This window comes from Xenopus laevis, chromosome 2L (assembly GCF_017654675.1).
Source record: "Xenopus laevis strain J_2021 chromosome 2L, Xenopus_laevis_v10.1, whole genome shotgun sequence".
Lineage (NCBI taxonomy): Eukaryota > Metazoa > Chordata > Amphibia > Anura > Pipidae > Xenopus > Xenopus laevis.
Window position 1 is genome coordinate 172,541,330 of NC_054373.1, and position 24,976 is coordinate 172,566,305.

Genomic DNA, 24,976 nt, shown 5'->3' on the forward strand with positions numbered 1-24,976 from the left:
ATTTAGATTGATTATCTAGATACATTTGAATTGTTACAAATGTATCCTATCTTCTGTTGTGGCTGTTCTTTCTGCCAAAAGCCAATTGAGTTTGAAACTTTTGTTTCTTTTTCTGGCTGTTCAGTGCAGAGAAAAACGGGACTTTCCAGTACAAATGAGGGACTGCAGGTTGAGTTGTCAAAAGAGGGACTGTCCCTCTAAAAACGGGACAGTTGGGAGGTATGCAGAGCCCTATATCCAAACTTTGAGCCAGTTTTGATCTTGTTAGATCTCATAAGTGCAAGATATTGGAACATCTGAGTGGGTAGGACTTGTGAATCAGAGAAGCGAATCAGAGAACCCTGGTTATGGTGAGACAAATTTATTTAAATGTAAAACCACCAGAACAATACACCTATGGTGCAAAAACCTCTGAAACAAGGCCCATAATAATCGATGCAAACATTAGATCCTGTTTTGCTCTAAACATCAGAGAGAGGAAGCGGAGTCGCAGACCACACAGGAAGCTGCCATAGCGCTGCACCACTGGAGGAAATGTGTCCTCTCATTTATGTGCAAAGGAAAAAATGGGGAGGAACTGACACCTTTGTGCCCTCAACCCTGTCAGCACAATCACTGATCAGCAGATAAGAGGTGAAGCTTATTATTCCGCTGTAAGTGCCTTTGAGCATCCGGACAAAGGGGAAGCTAAACTACAACCTGTCTGAATACAAAAATAGTCATTTGTAACACACATGCCCATCAATTAAAAAAAAGGAGACAAATTCACTTACCAGCCTCCTTCGTTCCTCTTCCACCGTTATCAGCAGGCGGGCAAATTCCTTCAGCGACTGAGCTGCAGGGAGCAAACACAGGACTGTCAGTATTATCTTACAGAAAGAAAATGAGCATTGTTTTTTATTGGCAGCTTTGTCGCCTGCAGTTCCACTTCTCACCAGCGCTGACAGGAGACAAAAACAGTTTAAAGAGGTGGTTCACCTTTAAGTTAACTTTTAGTATGTTATAGAATGGTCAATTCTAAGCCTTTATTATTTACATTTTATAGCTTTTTCATTATTTGCCCTTTGCTTCTGACTCTTTCCAGCTTTTAGATGGGGGTCACTGACCCCATCTAAAAAACAAATGCTCTGTAAGGCTACACGTGTATTGTTATTGCTACTTTTTATCCAGGCCTCTCCTATTCATATTCCAGTCTCTCATTCAAATCAGTGCATGGTTGCTAGGGTAATTTGGAATTTGATGAAATTGCAAATTGCAGAGCTGTTGAATAAAAAGCTAAATAACTCAAAAACCACAAATAATAAAAAATGAAAACCAATTGCAAATTGTCTCAGAATATCACTCTCTACATCATACTAAACGTTAACTCAAAGGTGAGCAACCCCTTTAAAAAAGGGAGCGAGAGAACAGGGATGTGATTAATGAAGCTTTCCAGACGAAACAACTGAAATCATTTGTGAACAAAGCAACTCCCTCCAAAAATAATGGTCACCCCCAAATTAAGGAACTTTTCAATATATTCTAGTCTCATTAAGCTTAAAGGGGTTGTTCACTTTAAAATTAAAGTTTAGTATGACGTAGAGAGTGATATTCTGAGACAATTTGCAATTGGTTTTCAGTTTTTATTATTTGTGGTTATTTAGCTTATTATTCAGCAGCTCTCCAGTTTGCAATTTTAACAGTTATCGGGTTGCTAGGGTCTATATTATCCTAGCAACCAGGCAGTGGTTTGAATAAGAGACTGAAATACTGTATGAATAGGATATGCTTGAATAGAAAAAGAATTGATAAAAAGTAATAATTAGGGGCATTTTTATCAAGGGTCGAATTTCGAATTGAAAAATCTTCGAAATTCAAATTCAAAAAGACCAACTGAAATTAAGTTGAAGTTTTTTTTGGTCGAATAGGTCAGTTTTCGATCAAATATTTGCCCAAATTTTAATAGTTCGAATCAAATTAATAGCGCAATCGATCGAATTTTATTCGAAGTTTTTCCCCAAAAAAACTTTGATTTTTTAAAGTCCACCAATTGACTCCAAATAGGTTCTAGGAGGTCCTCCATAGGCTAAAACAGCAATTCTGCAGGTTTTAGATGGCGAATGGTCAAAGTCAAGACACAGAGACAGTACATGATAAATTTTGATATTCAAATTTTTTTCAAATTCGAATCTAATTTGAACTATTCCCTAGATTGAAGTACACAAAAAAATAGCTCGAAATTCGAATTTTTTTCATTCGAAAATTCACCTCGACCTTTGATAAATCTGCCCCTTACAGTCTTTTTTTTTTTTTTGAAAGCTGGAAAGAGTCAGACGAAGAAGAAGGCAAACATTTATATAAAAAATAAAGACCAATTGAAAAGTTGCTAAGAATTGGCCATTCTATAACATACTAAAAGGTTATAACTATTATAGATAAATATCAGGCAAGGGTTACATGGTATCCGCAGGACTGTATCTCTAAGTGATTCTGCAGATGGAATGCCCAGGAAACCTGCATGAAATTAAATCATTTTCATGTTCCAAGTTGATTTTTTTTTTTTTTTGGAATTCCTTGGGATCCTGTTCTGCTGCCCCTGCCCACCCCCCAGACCTGACTGCTTAATAGTAACCTAAATAAAATAAAGGGGCAGCCGATACATAAGCCAATAGAGCGTGAAGGGACCAGAGCGCTGGCAGTGGTAAAGAATGGACTTGGCACAGAACCGTTCCACATTATATCAGTAGAACAATATTATAGGGGGAGGGACTGGCTGGTTCCAGTTATATTTCACCTAGCTGAAGTTTGGAATATTTGATGGAGAAAAAAGCAAGATGGAATCTGGGCCAATTTGATTAGACTCCAGGACTGATTTGGCTGGCTAAATGTAAAACAAATGTAAAAATGTTGAACTGCAAAAGAAAAACAAAGATGTGACTTATTCTCCAATATCAAAGTAACCTTTAAAAAAAAGGGGAATGAAACTCCAAAATACAAGTCGGCAATATTCCTTCCCCAACATATTTACAGAGAACATTTTACTGATATTTATGGGGAAAGCTTTGCAGGGTGGATGCAATACGGCAGCTCACACTTTAAGGGCATATTTATCAAGGGTCGAATTTCGAATTTAAAAAAAAAAAACTGCGAAATTCGAATTCAAAAAGACCAGCCGAAATTAAGTCGAAGTTTTTTTGGGCCGTTTTCGATCGAATAGGTCCATATTCGACCATATTCGAATCGTACGAATCGAAGGAATAGCGAATTCGATCAAATTTGATTCGAAGTTTTTCCTCAAAAAAACATAGATTTTTTTAAAGTCCACCAATTGACTCCAGATAGGTTCTAGGAGATCCCCCATAGGCTACAACAGTGGTTTTAGATGGCGAATGGTCAAAGTCGAATTTATATAGAGACTGTACATGATGAATTTCGATATTTGAATTTTCGAATTTTTTTTCAAATTCGAATCGAATTTGGACTATTCCCTAGTCGAAGTACACAAAAAAAAGCTCGAAATTCGAATTTTTTGCATTCGAAAATGCACCTTGACCTTTGATAAATCTGCCCCTAAGGGTCAGAAACAAGTTTGCATCAACTAAACCATTCAAATGTTGCTCCAGGCAAAAAGTCTGGGACATACGTAACATAACTCTGGAATGCGGTACAGGTATGGGATCTATTATTCAGAATGCTCAAAGCCTGGGGTTTTCCAGATAAAGGGATCTTTCCGTAATTTTGATCTCCATAGCTTACAGTCTATAAATCATTTAAAAATGAATTAAACCCAATAGGCTGGTTTTGCTTCCAATAAGGATTAATTATATCTTATTTATTTTGAAAATATTTTATTTGATTTTCATGTTAAGATTAATTATATCTTAGTTGGGATCAAGTTCAAGCTACTGTTTTAAGGCTCTTACTGACGAGCGGTTGAAGCTGTGCTCCCCTGCGTTCCGTTTTTATGCGTTCAGCCGCAGGGGAGCGCAGGAATAGACGCATTAAGCTTTTTTCAATGGGGCTGCACTCACAGAGGCTCGTGTATGCGCCGAACGCAGGAAAAATGCAGCATGTTGCGTCTCAACCTGTGTTCAGCGCCTTCACGCGCCTGTGCGGCTGAACGCAGAAAAACGGAATGCAGGGGAGTGCAGCTTCAACCGCTCGTCAGTAAGAGCCCTTATTATAACAGAGAAAAAGGAAATCATTTTTAACATTTATTTTGAATTATTTGATTAAAATGGAGATAATGGGTAGTGATGCGTGAATCTGTCCCGTTTCACAAAAATTTGAGAAAATGCGAAAAAATAGCAAAACGCATTTTTTTACGTGCTACAATTTTTTACGCGTGCGACAATTATTCTCACTCCAAATGCATCAAAGTCAAAGGGCGTTTTTTCTTGTGGCGACTTTTTTCGTCTCCATTGGCCCCCCAAGCAACCAGATTGCTGAAACTGCAGAACTGCTAAATCAAAAGCGAAATAACTCAAAAACCAATTGCAAATTGTCTCAGAATATCACTCTCTACTAAAAGTTCATTTAAAGGCGAACAACCTCTTTAATGCAAAATTGGGGTTGGCCCTCATTGATAGACAATATGGCAGCTCCCACTGGGATCACTTTTAAAAAAAAAAAAAAAGTGGCAACATTTTTAAAGTGCCCATATGGCTTAAAATGGAACGATACATTCAAATGGATTAATCGACATTCTGTAAAGCCGCCAACTGCCGGCTGGGTGCAGAACCAGCGCATATACCTGTTATGTAACCGAATTTTATATACAACCATTTGTTTCTCTTTAAATACAGTCAATGTTCTGTGAATTCCCTCTAGTTGTGTAATGATTTATGGCAAATCCGGCACCAGCACTAGGAATCAGACCACACATACACACGTACAAATTATTGAGTGTTACACGGGGCCCATGGGTCTTCTGTTAGAGTAACAAATTGCTGCTATTTTAATACACATATTCTGAGCAGAGACCCATAATACAAACTGGAATGTTATTGTAGGTACAGGAAAGACAATGAGCCTTCAGCAAGTCTAGGCACTGGATTGGTTTTGGATAGTGAAGGGGCGAATTTGTCCCGTTTTGCTTTGCCGCAATATTTCCGAATTTCCTGGCGAATTTCCTGGCAAATTTGCACAACAGGCACAAAATTTGCATTGGGGTCAATACGCAGGAGTCGAAATTGTTGCTAGTGTAAATTTTCCCATCAATTTAGAGAATTAATTGCCGGCGGCGAAATTCGGAAATTCGCCATGAATTTGCACCTGCCGAATAAATCCTGCCATCACAAAGATGACAGATGCATTTTTCGGACGGTGGGAAGGCTATTGGGGGTTCCATCTACTACTGGGGTGCAGAGAAATTAAGGGGGCAGTCAAAGGGTCTGTTACAGTTCTGGATTCAGTTTATAGTTAGAAAGTAAATAAGTTTCTGCACTTTAGAGTTTAGGATATATTTCTCCCATGTAATCCTCTACAGTGCTACGCAATATGTTGGCGCTATATAAATACATGTTAATAAAATAATACATGCTGTAGATAACAGACTCTTTAGCAGTGACATTCAAGTTATGGAGTGCCGGTGCTGGAATCAGATTCTATGCTCCTGTTTATTCAATGTGGGATCTTGAGTTGATACTGCTTGTGGGAAACTGGCCAACACAAGAAAAGTTCAATTGAGATACTGAGCTCTGTATAAACAAACCCCTCCCTTCCCTGTGTCTTCCCTTGGTTTGGAGATAAGGAGGAGTTTAAGTGGCCATAAACGGCATGCCTGGATCATACTGTAGGCCTATGGAGACTCATTAGATATCAATGCATTGATGCTGTCCTCTGTCTTGCCTGATTAATTTCCGGTCAGTTTTCCCGAAAAATTTGCGTCGGAAAATTCATGAAATGCATTGAAGCGTCAAAAAACTGTTGGCGAGCCCAACGCACGTCTATTTTCTCCAAATGCATTAAAGTCAATGGGTGTCCGAATAATTTTGACACGTGACAATTTTTATGCGTGTGACAATTTTGGAGCGCGGCATTTTTTTTTTTGTTGCCACGGCGTTTATTTCGCTGGCGAATTTTTGACGCAGTTTTATTCACGGACGTCGAAATGTGGAAATTCGCTGCAAATCCGTGTCGCCGAATTTATTCGCCCATCACTATCAATAAATAAATAAAAAAAAAACAGCTACAAATTGACCCACAATATCAGTATTTAGGTTATACCCTAATTATTTTACATGTGAGTTGTATCAAGGGGCAGACGCACCAGACTGTTAATTCAATTCAAACAATTTGAGGTGTGGGGGGGGGTCTATTTCTGTTGTTATACTATAGGCTAGTAGCTGGACTACAATTCCCAGCATTCCAGCTAGCACCAACACTGTATCTGATGCCTCTAGTAGCCAGAAGTAGATGACGGAAGTTCTTTGCTTTTTTTTGTAAATTATATTTTATTAACGTCTTCAAAGAAAACATGGTATAATGACAATGCTTATCATGTGACCAACATGATGGAAGTTCATCCATGCATATATAACCTTGCATGTACATTCGTTTTGCTTGAGCTCCAGTCATTACATCGACATGGCTGCCTGAATTTCAGTTTTCCCAAGAGAAACTCAGCAGAAAGAAGCAGAGAAAACGGTGAATATAGAAACTGCAGTTGAAATATGTCTTCTTAAAGGGCAAGTCAAGCAAAATAAAAATTTACCTAATAAAAGAAAACATGATTCTAAGCAACTTTCTAATATACAATTATTAAAAAATGTCAGTGTTTTTAAGGTTATTTGTAAAAACAATTGCTATTGAAAGCAACATTTGTTTAACTCCTGGTTGTTACTTTTTAAACAATGTTGCAAAAGTCTTAGTTCCCCAAGATAGGTCTGTTAATCAGCTGCCTTGTCTTACATTGTATCAACAGTCTGAACCACCAGTGCAGGGAATAGAAAGGGACAAACACTGCTTTCAACAGCAATACATATACAAATTTGTAATAAATGCACATTGCAAAGTTGCTTAGAATTATGTTTTCTTTTATTTGGGTTGACTTTTATTTTAATTTAATTTAATTGATTTTATCTGTCTCTTTCCTGTCCAAAAACAGAAGCCCCAGTCATGTTCTAGAGATATGCCACATGGGTAAAATGCAATGAAATACAGGTATGGGATCAGTTATCCGGAAACCCATTATCCAGAATTACGGAATGCCTGTCTCCCGTTATCCAAATAATCTAAATTTTTATAAACGATTTCCTTTTTCTCTGTAATGATAAAACAGTAGCTTGTACTTGATCCAACTAAGATATAATTAATCCTTATTGGAAGCAAAACCAGCCTAATGGGCTTATTTCATATTTACATGACTTAAGGTATGAAGATCCAAATTACAGAAAGATCTGTTATCTGGAAACTCCCAGGTCCCAAGCATTCTGGATAACAGGTCCCATACCTGTATAATCAATGAACCCCATTGGTTTTGTAAAAACAGTAAAAAAAATTAAATAATGGAAAGTAATTGAAAAAAGTCTTTATTTCTGGGGAACAATCTGAAAACAACTGAACTGAAAAAAGTGTTTGGAAGGTGAACAAACCCTTTAAAGGGAAAGGAGACATACAGTATAATCACTATATGAGATACTCAGCTTCATGGATGAAACTCTAGTTCACCTTCATAACAAAAAAATTTGATCACGGTAGTCACACATAATTCAAATTTTTTAATAAAGAAGTACCTTGTACAGGCAAAGGGCGCATTATTCGGAAGCACTTATCCAAATAGCTCCGAATTACGGAAAGGTCGTCTCCCATAGACTACATTTTGTTTGTACTTGATCCAAAATAAAATATAATTAATCCTTATTAGAAGCAAAACCAGCCTATTGGGTTTATTTAATGTTTACATGATTTTCTAGTAGGCTTAAGATAAGGAAAGATCCGTTATCCAGAAAACCCCAGGTCCTGAGCATTCTGGATAAGAGGTCCCATACCTGTATCTGATCCCAACTAAGATATAATTAATCTTTATTGGAGACAAAACAATCCTATTGGGTTTATTTAATGAAATTATTTTTTTAGTAGACTTAAGGTATGAAGATCCAAATTACAGAAAGACCCCTTATCCAGAAAACCCCAGGTATGTAAATATAATGGTACTATGCAAAAAGGAGAAATATAAAAGTGCCACACTAAGCAATAGGGTGAGCAGGGATGTGAAACCTGAGGCTTTTTAAACTACAACTCCCAGCAGAATTCAGCTGAAGGGACCCCGGGTTGCCATTGCTTTAATTTCAGGCTGGAGACAGTCTAATAAGCGTGACATTATCTCTCTGCTCAGGAAATGATGCGCAGGCTCAGAAAGCCCAACTTGTAGAAGCGAAAGACCGGTTCAAATGAGGCTAAGGGGGCCACACTCCATGAGAAGGAGACAGCCGTTAATAACAAAGAGGCTATTATATTCCATTTACAAAGCTAGGGCTGTCCTTCCTATTTCTGCTTCATTACATTCCCACTATTTCCATTGTTTTGTCTGAGTCTTAAGGGGTTTTATCTCCTCTCCACAGCTTTCCGACCTCTTCTCCCCCATCATATACAGTAACAGAGTCAGCTGGGAATGCTGGGAGTTGTAGTCCAGCCTCCTCAGATCTCAACCTGGATTAATTAAATTTTTGCCCATGCCCCATTCTGCCCAAACCATACCTTGATCCACCTAGAGTGTACCCTGTTCTGCTTAGACCAGAATCCAGTGGCTGCCTACTAGAAGTATAAGTGACATTTATACCCCTAGGGTGGCAGTTTTAGGGGGACAGGCCTCAGGGGCCTGTATAGAACCCCCCAAAAATTAACCCCCCAGCCCGCCACTGAACACATGACCATGCTTTTACAGTATACCTATCATATGTAAGAAATGGGGAAACTTCACCTAGATAATTATAGTGAAGTTCAAACCAATGGGTTTCATTGATTATACAGGTATGAGACCTGTTAAATACTTTGCCTGTTGTTAAAGTGGTTGTTCACCTTCAAACAACTAGTTTTCAGATAGATCACCAGAAATAACGACTTTTTCCAATTACTTTTTATTTTCTATGTGTCACTGTTTTTTTAATATTGAAGTGTAAAGTGTCTTTTTTCACCTTCTAAAGCAGCTATAGGAGGGGGGGTCGCCGACCCTGTAAACTGATCTAAATTGATACATTTAGTTGATACATTTCTTATCTTTGTCAGAATCTCTGGGTTTCATTACAGGCAGCTGTTAGAATTGATACAATAGTTGCTAATAGGGATGGGCGAATTTGACGGTTTCGCCAAAAATCTCTACTACTCCAGAGATGCTGCTGAGAAATGTATCAACTAATGTTGCAAAATTGTAACAGTTCAGAACCTGCACCTGAATTACTGAGCTGCCAGACACGAACATTCAACTTTAAACTTAGATTCTGGAAAAACTGTAAATAAAAAAAAAAAAAGAAGGAAAGCGATGGAAAAAAAGTCCCTGTTCTGGTGTTTGAGTCGCAGCCAATTACTATGAACCTTGGCCTTTATGTAATCAATGGAAGAGAAATTAATTATGCCCGCAGGGCAAAGGGGAAACATTTAATTTCTGGGGTCAGGTAAGTGGATTAGACACACACACAGATGGGAAAATATAAATGGAAAAAATTATAAATAGGAAGGGAATTATTGTTTAGAGAATGTCTGTAGGCAGAGCTGGCATGTTAGCCTTGAATTTTTTCTTGTATTTCACTGTATAAATAGATAAATGTGCTAAATGTGACTATAAGGTATAAAGAGCATTTATAAAAGAAATAAATCTGCCATATCATGTAGGCAATGGTGAATGATATATGGTACCACTTTATTGGAGTTCCTGGTAGATCTTCTCCCGTTCAATGGGGTAATTAAAGGGCATGTAAAGTCTAAAACAGAATAAGGCTAGAAATGCTGTATTTTGTATACTAAATATAAACATGAACTTACTGCACCACAAGCCTAATCAAACAAATAATTTATGCTTTCAAAGTTGGCTACAGGGGATCACCATCTTGTAACTTTGTTAAACATCTTTGCAAGACTAAGACTGTGCACATGCTCAGTGTGGTCTGGGCTGCTTAGGGATCATCATAAACAAAGCTGCTTGAGTTCTGCATGGCTGGGAAGTAAGGCAGGGGGCTCCCCCTGCTGTTCATAAGTATGATTGTTTCCCTGCTCAGCAGTTAGGGACCATCTGACAATTCCTATCCACAGCAGTAAATGAAGGGAGAATTTCACTGCATTCAGTCAGGTTTCTTATAAAAACGGTACACATTTTTTAAATTAAAGTATATTGGATATAGGTTTCTTTTTCATTAAAGAAAGTAAAAATGGGATTTTATTTTTTTGCCTTTACATGCCCTTTAACAGCTGCCCTTGTTGCAGGTGCCCGAGTGATAAGTGGAGCAAAACTGCACCTATAGTGTTCATTTAGGTTGGACTAACAGGAGGGGCAACTTACACAGAGCACAGTGGCTGCAGACAGTGTCGGACTGGCCCACAGGGATACCAAGAAAACTCCCGATGGGCACAGTGGGCCTCCTGCTTCTAAACATTTGGCATATTTCATGGCCATTGCCTATTTCTATGAGAACAAAGAGACTAAATAGATTGGATAATAGAGAAAAAGAGACTAGCAGAATAGAGGTTGAGTGAGGAGAGGAATTATAATAGTACTGAGAGTGGGTCCACTGATCTAAGATTTTTGGGTGAGCCCCTGGTGTCCCAGTCCGACACTGGCTGCAGCCCTGTCCTTATTTCCCTGCCATAAACACTGAGCTGCCTCTTATGAATACAGTGCTACCGAATGCAGGCATCACAGTATTCATGGATAAGGGCCGGAAGTAGGGCTAAGCAGATGCATACTTCTTCTGCACCCCTATTCCGTTCCTTCCTCCCACCACTGCTCCTTATTTCCGCTAACCCACATCAGCCATTAGTGAGCATGCGCATGCACAAGCTTGCAGGGGGCGGGGTTGGGTGAAGAGGCCGGGTCGCCTAGGGCTCCTGACTGGCTTGGCTTGGCCCAGCACTGGGACAGATTCAGGTCTTTGTGGTTCATTTTGTACCGATTCCCATTCAAGTTCTTACATATAAACAGAAGTGCATCACTCACCGATATTGATTTCATCATCCGTTTCTGCATCCCCAATACATTCAAACTGGAAGTCTTGCAGCGAATGGGAGAACTTCTGCACGGCCATAGACAAGTCTAGGAGAGATACAGACGAGGGTGTTGATTAGTGCCTGGTGGACCAAACTACCCTCAGTCATAGAGACGTGTGATGCTTTCTGCCACTGCTATAGGTAGCGGGGGTCATAATCGGGCTGACCACCTTAGACCTGGAACATGGTGTAAATATAGCAGCCAATGACAAGTAGAACAGGTCAAGACAACAAGATGGTAATGCTGCCTTGTATCTTAGAGGTCCTAGGTTCAATTCCAGACAGAACCCTATCTGAAAATAGTTTTTGCATGGTCTCCTCCAAGAAATCCAGTGTCCTCCCAGCCTACAAAAGTTTATAATCTCACGGGGAGATAAAGCTTATTGGCCTATGTGTGTGGCCCTCCGACGAATGTCAGCCGGATGTCAATCAGGCAGGGCTAAAAATCCCGTCGGATCGCGGACCGCATCTCTTCATTGATGTGGTCCTGCGATCCGACTCCCCGTATACCTGTCATCATGATCCGATCGTTGGGCCCTAGGGCCCACGATCAGATTAACCCGATATTACCCACCTCAAGGTGGGCATATTGGGAAGAGATCCGCTCGTTCGCCGACATCGCCAAACAAGCGGATCTCTCTGTGTATGGCCACCTTAAGCCTTACCAAGTAACAAAAGATGTGCTTTAGTACTTGTTACAGTTGAGAGGCAAACTCAGTTTACTACCACTCGAGTGGGTGCAACAGGTGGGATTTCTCAGAGTGGGTTCCCTGCTGTTTCCCGGCTTCAAATTCATAATAAACAGGGATCCATATAACATTGGTTCAAAGGAAATATCAATGAAAGTGCAGTTTCTCTGTGAGACGGCAAACTTCATACACCCACGTGCTGAATTAATCTGAGTGGGAACAGACACTGGTAACCTCAGGATCTCACAGAATTAATCCCTGCTGTGCCTATAATTAGTGAGTTTCCCATCATTCTCTACCATCCAAGACGAATGAGGTAAAATATGGTGAAATGTTTCGTTTATTAATTTGGTGATATTGTATTGTGTCACACTTCAGTCTTATTACTCTGGCTGTGTGTAGAGCAAAAAAAGAAAATGGATAATAACTTCTGATTACTTTACAGCCCTGCGGCCTGGGGAGATAAGCAAAGGGATACTTTCATCTAATACATCGTTTTCATTTACATTCTGCTTGTTCAGTACTGCATACATCATTAAATAGTGTTGATTTTTAGTTTGTCAGCTTATCCAGTTTTTATTAAAGGGGTTGTTCACCTCTGAGTTAACTTTTAGTATGACGTAGAGAGTGATATTCTGAGACAATTTGTAATTATTTTTCATTTTTTTTAATATGTGTGGTTTTTGAGTTATTTCGGTTTTTTCAGTAGCTCTCCAGTTTGCAAATTTAGCCATCTGTTGCTAGGGTCCAAATTACCCTAGCAACTATACATTGATTTGAAAATAGACTGGAATCAAAATAGGAGAGGCCCTGAATATAAAGGCAAATAATGAAAAGTAGCAATAACAATGTATATGTAGCCTTAGGGCAGGGGCACACGGGCAGATTTAGTCGCCTGGCAACTAATCGCCTCTTCTGCGGGGAAACAATTAGGGATGCACCGAATCCACTTTTTTTGGATTCGGCCGAACCCCCGAATCTTCCGCGAAAGATTCGGCCGAATACCGAACCCTAATTTGCATATGCAAATTAGGGGTGGGAAGTGGAAAACATTTTTTACTTTCTTGTTTTCTGACAAAAAGACACACAATTTCCCACCCGTCCCTAATTTGCATATGCAAATTAGGATTCAGATTCGGTTCGGCCAGGCAGAAGGATTCGGCCGAATCTGAATCCTACTGAAAAAGGCCGAATCCCGAACCGAATCCTGGATTCGGTGCATCCCTAGAAACAATCTCCCCGAACTGCCTTCCCCCCTGCTATAATGAGAAAACACCTGCGCCAATGCACTCACATCACTTTGATTTCCAAAGTCTCCTGAAGTTGCTCACAAGGAAACTTCGGGCGACTTCGGAAATCGAAGCGCCATGTGTGCATTGACGGAGGCGTTTTCTCATTATGGCAGGCGGAAGGCAGAGAGAAGGCAGTTCGGGGAGATTGTCGGCCCGCAGAAGAGGTGATTATTAGTCGTCAGGCGACTAAATCTTCCCAAATCTGCCATGTGCCCCCTGCCCTTACAGAGCTTTTGCTTTAAGATAGGGTCAGTGACCCCCATTTGAAAGCTGGAAAGAGTCAGAAGAAGAAGGCAAATAATTGATGGGTTGTATGATTGGTGGAAAAGGGGTGTAAGTGGGGGGCAGGAGTGGAAGAATGGGGGTGAATTAAACCTACTTCTATGTACATTGTTGGTAAATTTAGGTAGGCCGGTAAAATAGCAGCTAGGAGGCAAACCTACCCCCACATTTCTCAGCTATTAACTAGAAACAAAATTAGCTACAAGGGTTAAATTCAGGTCTTTGGGAAAAAAAGAGTCTCCCTCTCCCTTTGCGTTTCCAGCACATCATATATAAAATATAACTTGTCATAAAGGGAAAAGATTTACACAAGTGCGCTATTCACTTTCCAATCTCCATGTACTTCTCCATAAAAAAATGAAACACTTTCCCCGAGCCGTCCCCGTGCCAAGGCAACATCTGGTTCTGATGAGAAATGATTGATTTTAATAACTTATCTAAAAGACATTTCTAAATGTATCCTGAGGTTGGAGCCGGGAGCCAAGAGAAACCCCCGCCGTGAAACTCAACCTATGAAATTACTAATAAAACATCAGTCCAATAAAGCCGCGCTGAAATGGACACTTTAGCCTTTCTTCCTCACTTTCCATTTCCTTAGGTGCATAAAGAAATAAATACAGGCCTAAGAACTATATATATATATATATACCTGTATATTCTCATTAATTTCTACCACTAAGAACTCATCATGAAAGCCTCAATCGTTCACTTCTCAAATAAAACTAACTAAACCACTAAATCATGTCACTTGGAACATCTCTTAAATCTGCTAGTTCTTCACTCATAGTGCCAACCAAATTCTAATTAACTCCCGTTCCATGTCATTCCTTCAATACTGCAACTATGTTAATTGGCCGTCCTCTTCACAAACTGTCACCACTTCAGTCTATAATAAATGTTTTTTGTCAGTCTCAGGCACCTTACCAGCTGCTCATTTCATTCCCCGCTACTGCCAACCCCTACACACATTTAAGGTGTAAATAATACAGTATTGTATAAAAATTACATTGTTTCAGTACTTTATTTTATGTATCCCCCCTATTTAATTTGGCCCACCTGTAATAAGTGTCAAAGTCATTTCTGAAATGGAACATTTGCCGTTTTCATAAAATTTAATTTTGACATTTGCCCGGATATGTTTCTGTTAAATGAGAACTAAACCCTAAAAATGAATGTGGCTAAAATGGCATATTTTATATAGTGAACTTATTGCACCAGCCTAAATTTTCAGCTTATCAATAGCAGCAATGATCCAGTGATGGGCGAATTTCTCCCGCAAATAGTCGTGAAATCAGAAAGTTCACGGAAAAAAATCATAAAATTCAAAAGTTTTCACGAAAAAATCATGAAATTGAAACGTTTTCACAAAATAATTGACCAATTCGAACATTTTCAAAAAAATCGAGCAATTCGAACGTTTTCATGAAAAAATAAAGCAATTAGAAAGTTTTCACGGGAAAATAGTGAAAATCGGAAATTGACGCCGGTGCATTTTCACCGGCACATTGTCGCGGTTGATTTGCAAATTTATTAGTCGGCGGCTAAACGTGGAAATTCGCCACAAATTTGTACCAGGCGAATTTATTCACCCATCACTATCCAGGACTTCAAACTTGTCAGAGGGGGTCGCCATCTTGGAAAGTGTCTGCGACACATGGGGGAGAGTTATACTGAGCTTTACTCCATTTTTAAAATGTCAGGAGAAAATGTTGTATAAAATATAGTTTTTGCACCATTCTTATGTCGTTTATAAAATTCATAAAAGTGTCGGTAAACTGTCTTCCTTTCCCTAAAATATGAAAAGTGGCAGTTGAGTCAGAATTTAGTCGGATTTCTGTTTGTAAATACGGAGAAAGTATTTTACACCAGTTTACCACCAACTTTTACTCCAAAATGGGCTCTCTCCACTTTTGTGAATTCCCCCCTATGAGTGATGGAAGATGCAGTTTCTGCAAAAAAATATTGATGAATACAGATGAATTTCCCCCTATCACCATTCAGCATTCTTGATGTTGTTTGTATGTGTGCGTTTCGTACATATTCTCCTTTTCAAGGGTCGAATTTAAAATTTATGGGAGTTTTTAAAAACTCCCATAAACTCGAAAGTCGCAAAAAGAACAATCTAAATGTATTATTTATAAATTTATTTTAAATTCAGGTGAGTAGGATCGACCTGCAAACTCGAATCTAATTCTCATCTAATTTGATTCAAGTTTAAAAAAAAAAACATTTAAAACAAAATCTTTTTATCCAAATGACTCCAAATTGATTGTAGAAGGTCCGCCATAGGCTAAAACACCAATTCGTCAGGTTTTAGATGGCGAATAGTCTAATTCAAATTCTTAAAGGGACAGTACAAAATTCGAATTTCGCACATTTTTTTTTTAAACTTGAATCGAATTTGAACTGTTCCCTAGCAGAATTACACTACAATAAACTCGAAATTCGAATTTTCAATTCGACCCTTGATAAATCTGCCTTAATGTTTGAGCCCCATTTACTTTGTATTAATAAAACATACTTAATGCATAATGTCTATGTTTTCATGGAATATCTCAATTATTATGTTTTCCGTTATTATGTTTCCATGCTTCCATTTCCATTATGTTATTGTAGACCACTATATAAGAACTCTGGGATTTGGCATTCATAACAGCGGGTGGCCTACTAGATTGATATAACTGCTGGAAAAGGGCACATTGTGAAGACATGAGTACTCCTCCCCATGTGCATTCTGCTTATTGAATTTCAATGCGTGGGATGAGTACTGAACGGCTTATACCTGAAGCCCAGGTAATTTGATATATCTCCCAGAAGAATGCAGTACATGGTTATGCTGTATCACTGGGAAAGTGGATGGGGGGTTTCCTATGAGCATGGAGGTGAGGGGTACAATAAATACTAATCATTTCCCAAAGGGTCTCATTGGCTATTTGAAAAGGCATGTATAAAATAGATGAGAAATCCAGTAATAATATTGGGGTGAGCTCACCAATATACTGTACATAGGGGAGGTTACTAAGACTTGCTTTCCAAAATTAAAAGGGTGGCTCAGAACTGGATCAACGTATATGTTGCAGTCAAATCAAAGAGAAAACATTTTAAAAAGGCACCAGTACCTGTAGATCTTATCATGAATATCTTGGGACTTCGATGGGCGCAACATGTGCACCCTGATAAATGCTCGTAAACGTGAAGGTTAAATTCAGGAGTCGATAAACTTAACCTGATACATCGTGCAGCTGGACTCTATGGAGAGCCTCCAAGAAGAGAAGAAGAACATGTACTTCAGCTGGTTTTCCAATCTGTTGTTTTGATCAGCGTCCAAGAAAAGCATGTATATAGATATATATATATATATACTGAACCGTTCATGGTCTGGACCCTATTACAGGCTGCTAACATACAGATGAAAAATTATACACCAGAGCTACAAAAACATTAAAAACCCACGCAGTCGTAAGTGTAAGGCCATTAGTCAGTTTACCGCTAAGTCAATTTTTATAAAATTGCTGCCTGAAAAGAACAAAGTCGTGGCTAATCACTATAATTACGCTAAATCCCTTCTCGGAGCATGTGGTCTTTTCATGCTGACCAACCTCAACTGCTTTCTGCCTTCTCCTTAAGTCAGCACATAATATGTACTATAATAGTAAGTATGGCTTTATATACTTTAGTTATATAGCCCCAACGCTCTTAACAGAGATTATAAAGAATTCACAACAATCTCTGCCCCAGCAGAGCTTACACTCTTTTCTTTTGTTTATAACCAAAAGTCTTTTTTTTTGGCAAGGACCCTTGATTTAAAGTGATTCTGTTATGATTTCTATGGTGTAGTTTTTATTTCTAAATTACGTTTAAATTATAATTCATTCTACTATATAAAATTTATTTCCTAACCCAATAAGTGTTTTTTTTATTTTATTTGTAATATCAATGTGTAGGCGCCATCTCAGGTCATGTTTCAGAAAGAGCCAGTGCTGCACTGTGGAACTGCTTTCAGGCAGGCTGTTGTTTCCCCTACTCAATGTGACAGAATGGGGTTGCAGTGGGGCATGTTTTTTTACTATTTAGTTCTCTTCTTTTATCTACCAGGGAGCTGTTATCTGATTACCTTCCCATTGTTCTGCTGATGGTCTGCTGGGGGGAGAGAGGGGGTGAGATCAGAACTGTATTTAGGTCTGATGCTGCCCTAGTCCCTGTGTTTGACGTCAGCGCTGTGTGTGTGCGTGATGTCACTTACGCAAACCAGCCAGGCCCCCTACCCTTCACCTCCCTAGCTCTTTCACCGGATTTAAAAAATGCAAAAAATAAATTCATAGGTAACCGAGGGCCGTCCCTCAAAACCTGCTGCCCTAGGCACAGTCTCTCGGGCGCCTTAATATAAATACAACCCTGGGTGAGATCACTCCAACTTGCAGTGCAGCAGTACAGAGTGACTGAAGATTATCAGAGCACAAGTCGCATTACTGGGGGCACCTGGGAAACTGACAATATGTCTAGCCCCAGGTCAGAATTCAAAATTAAATATAAAAAAAAAATCAGTTTGCTCTTTTGAAAAATTGATTTCAGTGCAGACGTCTGCTTGAGCAGCACTATTAACTGATGCATTTAAAAAAAAAAAACAAGTGTACGCATATATTCATATACGCTATCTTTTCAAATAACTGGACCTCTATCCAACTTGCACACCCAACTTAGATCAACTTGTTCAACACTAAAAACATAGCATTATACGGAGGCCTATGTAGACCCTATCTATACATGGTTCTTACATGTTCTCCCCCAATGTATATTCCAGCCATCCTAATGAATATCTATTTGATCCCACACCAGATATTGTTCAGAGAGGCATTCATTTTAGTTCCATAACCTGGCAAATAACCAGACATTATCGTCCCACTTGTCTTTCAAAGTTTAATTATATTTATTTCATTGTAAGCCAAGGAGATCTTTGTTTATTCTGCTATGAAAACACAAGATATGAGCAGCAGAAAAAAGTTACTCAAATGGGTCATTACAGCAACTGTCATTAATATACGCAACTGTCATGTTTTCTGCCATTTTCCAATTTGTCTCCACAACTGATTGTTGTTAAAGGGGTTGTTAACCTTCAAACACTTTTTCCAGTTCAGTTGGTTTTAGATTGTTCGTCCAATATTATAATAATTGAATAAAACACTGGAATATGAATAGGATAGGGCCTCAATAGAAATATGTTTAATAATAACTAGCAATAACAATAAATGCGTAGCCTTACAGAGCATTTGTTTTTAGATGGGGTCATTGACCCCCGTTTGAAACCTGGAAAGAGTCAGAAGAAAAAACAAATAATTAAAAAACTATAAAAAAAATAAAATAATGAAGACCAATTGAAAAGTTGCTTAGAACAGGCCATTCTATAACATATTAAAAGTTAACTCAAAACTGAACCACCCCTATAAATTCCATATATACATTTTTTTGGCCAATGAGCGAAGATTTGGCCATTCAGAAATGAGACGGCAGGGTACAGTGACTCTCTAAAGCTGCTCAAGCTGAGTTCCCAGATCCAAACTCTGACCTACGTTCTGCTGGCAGGCAAACAATATGTTCCTCCCCCAGTCACCAGGAGAAGGACCTATCTGAAAAAATAATAACGTTAACAAAGACCTACATCAGGCAACGGATTTCTAAATAGCAGATGTCCAGAGGATAAATAATAGCCAAACGTGGCTGGAATTCTGAACCGCTGTGATCTCCCCAACCCAATTCCCTGTGCATCTGTAGAGCAGGGGGGTGATGTGCTGGAAAAAACTGAGCTTACAGCGTAGGCCTCCTATAATTTATGTGAGGTTACTGCCTTCGGCATAGAGAAGAACAGTATCAAAAAGAAAGGAAAGAATGTTGAGAACCGAATTAATCTATTTTGCAGGCTTTTCATTAAAAAAAAGTATATAAATTGTTGAATTAATTTAAAAATCCACAGGAGGAAAAGTGTCTCATTCACATATTAAAGCCATGTGTGGATGCACCTCTCTGCTCCCAAGAATTTAAAGCAACTGATTGGATGCCAAAATATCACAGGTCTCTTTTTCTGAAGGCCCCATTTACTTGAGGGCACACCAACTAAATAAAGGCAGCTGTACATCGGACAAGCAAGTATACTCTCTGCAAATCAGGCCATGGGACAAATGGACCAAGAGAATACAAGGGGCCACACACACACAGTTTGATCACATTCCTATTGATCAGATCAAAGAGCATGAACAATTGGGGTGGATCGGAGATGGACCAGAAGCAGAACAACCAAACGATACAAATTTACCAGGTGGCAATGTCCAGCTTTGGTGCACCCCAAGTGATTCTTCATGCATGAAAAGAGAAAGAAGAAAGGAGGTTGTATTGAGATGTGGACATCTCAATAAATCATAATAAGGATTAAGCACATTTTATTATTAACTTATATAATAATGTTGTATCAGTGTACAGTTTAACAGTTAATTGATCAAGGAGACCAAGCTTCTGGGTGGCTAAAGGCCTCCATACAAGGGCCGATAAAGGCTGCCGACAGTCGGCAGCTTATTGGCCCATGTATGTGGCCATCTGATGGGCTTCCCCAATCGATATCTGTCCAAAAGTCAGGCAGATATTGATCGGGCAGGTTAAAAAAATCCACGCCCACATCTGTGCTTCTATGTGGTCCGGTGATCCGACCACCCGTATCGGATCCATTGTGATACAATCGTTGGGCCACAGGGCTCACGATTGGATCAGCCCAATATCACCCACTTCAATGTGGGCATTTCGGGGAGAGATCCGCTCATTTGGCAATCTCTACGTATATGGCCACCTTTACCGATGTACCCAAATTTGTGCCCAAATCTTACGCAAACACCAGAACCTGCCTGTAATGCCACCAAAGTCATACACCTACACAGGAGTTCTTATTTCCTATAGCTGATCAGCATTTGTATGCCATATATCAAAGCAACTATCCACCATGCTCTCTACCTTGATGCCATGTTGATGTGCCTTCCACGGCATATTCTGGATCAGATTTCATGATTTATGAGCAAAATCAATTCTACTACTCTTTGTTTTTCATGTGTACACTGTTGCTTTGTTAGGAAACAGCAGCCTTTTCTACTGATGACACATTTGTTGTTGCTTCTTTGGTGGTCACCATTGTTACCTTGCAGCACTAAGGTAATCCGGTTTCCTCCAAGATACGAAACAAAAACATATAGGCATAAGGGAGCTGGTGTTCACACACTTGTATACACAGATCTACAGTGCAGTATAGAGCAGCTCTCTATTATAAGGACTGAGCAAATACTCAAGAACCAAATTCTAAACTACAATCAACTACAGGCAAGCGACACTCAGATTTCAATTGCCAATCCAAAATGACGAAGCTGCAAGCAAAACAGTGGCAGGTCACAGGGATGTGAAATTAGGGGAAAGCACAATGTCGCACTGGCCCACCAGGATCCCAGTGGGCCAAGGTGTCAGTGGGCCCTCATGCTGCTAAACTTTTGGCCTATTTCATGGCCATTCCCTATTTCCATGAGAACAAAGAGGCTAAATAGATGGAATAATTGATTCTGGTATAAAGAGAGCAGACTTGGAGACAAGAGGTTGATTGAGGAGATGAAGAATATTAGTACTGAGGGTGGGCCCCTTGTTTAAGGTTTTATGGTGGGGCCCTGGTCTAAGGTTTTTAGGTGGGCCCCTGGAGTCCCAGTCCGACACTGGGAAAGCACATCTCATGTGTTAGCATTGACATGGGTGCCATACTTTATAGGAATCAATTTCCTTCTCTTACATCTTTTCTTTGGCTTGTTTTTTTAGGTTCAACGTATGGGCTATGTCTAATAATGAGGTTCCTTCATACACTCCATCACCTTCAAAGAGCGACTTAACAATATCTTAACAGAGATGACTCTTCCTTTAAATCTCGGCCAATCCATAGTTTCCGACAAACTTCTAATAAAAAGAATGCTTTTCCCCTGATCAGTTTTTTTGTTAACTTTATTACTGCCTGAGACAAACTGGCAGGCACATGCAGCCCCATCAAGGGTATCCAGCCGAGCGTTCCCAAACACGGGCAGCTGTTCTGTGTGCCGCACTCAATTTCATTTTAAGTAGAACACGCCACAGTGGGACGGCTGTGCCCACCGAGCAGATTGCGAGTGCAAATCCACTTATCTGATTAAAGTGATAAATTGTGAGGATGGAAATGGGATAATATGGAGGTGGGAGTTCTTTACCCACAAGGCTGCAGCAATATTTCATCTTTTTTTCACTTTCAAGCCCCCCGATTGGCAAACATCACTTAGCAATTACTTTACTTTGAAGGAGATAGTTGTAGTCCAAAAATATCTGGAGGCTCCCAGGTTGGACATCCCTGACGCATACATGTGCAACATCTAACAACATTAACAATTATTTTATACCTTTTTCTTTTTTTTTTTTTGCAACATTTGCTTCCTTATGGGCCCCTGAGTGCTGAGGGATCAACAGCAAATGTCCTCTTTGCTCTTCCATAAAGACAACTAAAACAAGGGTATTGCTGTGACAGAGGGGGACTACATTGAGAAATGGCAGTTTAAGTCATGTAGTAGCTCTCTAAGGACAAAGACAAACTGGCGATTTAAAACTTTCTGCCATCCACAAGATTTCCTGCTCAGCAGATGGGCGGCAATATGCTTGCATTTGCATATATAAATAAAGTCTATACAGAGGCAATTTTGAGCATGTTGCACTAGAAAACACGGTGTGCCACAGGCCTGCATTGATTTAGGAAAAAGGAGGACAACTCTATCAATGTTAAATTTGGCCTTAAACATGCGCGGCGTTGACTGGTATATGGCTGTTTTAAGACCTGAGTTCAGACCATAAGGCTCATTGTTTCATATAATAATATTTATTCTAAGGGTCTCTCATTCTCTAAATGCAGAATATTATGTGAGTAGCAGGGGTGTAACTATAGAGGAAGCAGACCCTGTGGCTGCAAGGGGGCCACAGGAGGTATGGGGGTCCCTATGAGATCCAAATAAAGAGCAATTTCAACATATATTGGTAAAACAGGACAACCTCTGGTTATGTTGGAGCCCTAAAATTAATTTACTGTGGGGCCCAGTACTTCTAGTTACGCCACTGAGTGCAAGCGCCATACCATATATCAGTTCTGGCAAGGTAGAGACCTGGTCAAATGCAGCCTTTCAAATGAGTGGGAGTTGTAGTTGTTCCAACACTGAAAGGACAGCAGGCTGCCAAACCCTGCTTGAACCCTACTTTTGTTACTCTATATCAGGGATCCCCCAACCTTTTGAACCCATGAGCAACATTCAGATGTAAAATCAGTTGGGGAACAACACAAGCATAAAAAAATGTTCCAAATAAGGGCTGTGATTGGCCATTTGGTAGCCCCTAGATGGATTGTCAACCTACATTGAGGCTCTGTTTGGCAGTGCACCTGGTTTTCATACAACCAAAACTTGCCTCCCTGGAATTCAAAAATAAGCCCCTGCTTTGAGGCCACTGGGAGCAACATCCAAGAGGTTGGTGAGCAACATGTTACTCACAAGCTACTGGTTAGGGATAACTGCTCTGTATAATACAAATGGTATATGTATTTGGAGGGGACATGATGTATCTGCATGGCGCATCTCTTTTGGACCCCTAGTTTCCATGACATGCATAGGGGACTGGTAAAGCTAAAAGAAATTTAGGGGAAACAGCCTGTTTCACGCTGTTTCCCCTAAATAAAGCTAAAAAGAAATTTAGGGGAAACAGCCTGTTTCAGGCTGTTTCGCCTAAATTTCTTTTAGCAGGCATCAGCAATGGGGATGATTACAGCACCTTCCTTATTATAGAGTAGTTGAACCTTCAACCAGACCTATGATATGAAATAACAGCACCTTTATTTAATTGCTCCTTAAAAGCGGTTGTTCACCTTTAGATCTTCTAAGACAATATGCAATTGTTCCTTGTTTTTTTTTATTTTTTTTTTATAGTTTTATAGTTTTTGCAACTTTTTGTTCAGCAGCTCTCCAGATTGGTATTTTAGCATCTGGTTGCTAGGGTTTAATTTGCCCTAATAACTAGGCAGTGGTAGGAACCAGAGAAATGAGAATATGAATAGGACAGGGCCTAACTAGGGAGATAAATAAACACATAAATAAAAAGTGACAAAAACAATAACATTGTAGTCACACAGAGCAATATTATTTGGCTGCTGAGGTCAAAAGCAGTCAGAAGTGGGATGCAAATACAGGTATGGGACCTGTTATCCAGAATGCTTGGGACCTGGGGTTTTCCAGATAAGGGGTCTTTCCATAATTAGGATGCCATATGTTAAATTAACTGAAAAATAATTTAAACCTTAAATAAACCTAATAGAATTGTTCTCATTCCAATAGGTATTAACTATATCATAATTGCAATTAAGTACAAGGTACAAAGAAAATCGTTTTTAAAAATTTAAATTATTTGATTAAAATGGAGTTGATGGGAGATGGCCTTCCTGTAATTCAGTACTTTCTGGATAACGGATCCCATACCTGTAATTAAAACTATATATAAAAAAATAATAATGAAAACCCCTTGCAAAGTTACTAGGAATATGCTTTTCTATAACATATTAAAATGTAACTGAAAGGGATTTAACTTTAAAGAACCACCCCCTGAACAATGTAGGTCTCTATAAAAAAGACATTGCATAAAACAGCTCATATATAAAACCCTGTTTCATGTAAATAAACCATTTTCATAATAATATACCTTTTTTAGTAGTATGTGCCATTGAGCAATCTTAAATAGGAAATTGCCATTTAAAAAAAATAAGGGCCGCCCCCTGGGATCCAACGATTCACGGTGCACAGAAACAAACCAAACAAACCATACATGTTAGGTCACATGAGCCAATTAACAGACAGAATTGTGTCTTTTGCTTCCACACAGACCATCACGAAATGGTGGTTCAAGACTTTTTGCGCTTGACCCGAGTATAAGCCGAGGTAGAGTTTTTCAGCATATTTTGGGGGCTGAAAAACTCGGCTTATACTCGAGTATATACGGTAAAAGGGTTTAAGATTTACTTAAATATATATTCCAGTTTGGTGAGATTATTTAATATTCCACTTAATTTCATATAAACTTTCTGTTGCTCAAGTATTCATTTTGGGGGTAGAGTTTTCCTTTAATTTTATTTTATTGAGCACTGCAGCTGGAATTCAGTTCCCAGGTTTTGCATCATTTCCTAAGCCCTCCTTTGTCTTTAACCTTGTATATTTATATCTGTCTTGGTTTAGCTACATATGTAGCTTCCTATTGATCTCAAATACCTGTGGAGCCTTCTCCTGAGTTCCGAAATAGGATTGCCACCTGGCTGGTAATAATTATAGTTGATCCCAATGTTATTAATAGGGAAAAAAAGATAAATATATAGGAAAGCCGGTATTTTTTTCCGGAAAAGGTGGCATCCCTAGTTCCGACCCTGGTCAGGGAGATGCCCTTCCTCCCAGCAGCCATCACTTCTTGGAACGGGCC

At 39.3% G+C, this 24,976-nt stretch overlaps 1 protein-coding gene across 2 annotated transcripts in view; it reads right to left on the bottom strand.

The window, feature by feature from the left end:
- LOC108708739 (rho GTPase-activating protein 42) overlaps nucleotides 1–24,976 on the bottom strand; it is a 154,413-nt gene that overhangs the window by 82,718 nt on the left and 46,719 nt on the right. For both annotated transcript variants that reach the window (XM_018247767.2, XM_018247766.2), the window contains exons 2-3: nucleotides 11,129–11,224; nucleotides 774–835 (exon numbers count right to left, since the gene is read on the bottom strand). In XM_018247767.2, the coding sequence (XP_018103256.1) occupies nucleotides 774–835; nucleotides 11,129–11,224 (158 nt within the window). The remainder of the gene's footprint in view (nucleotides 1–773; nucleotides 836–11,128; nucleotides 11,225–24,976) is intronic.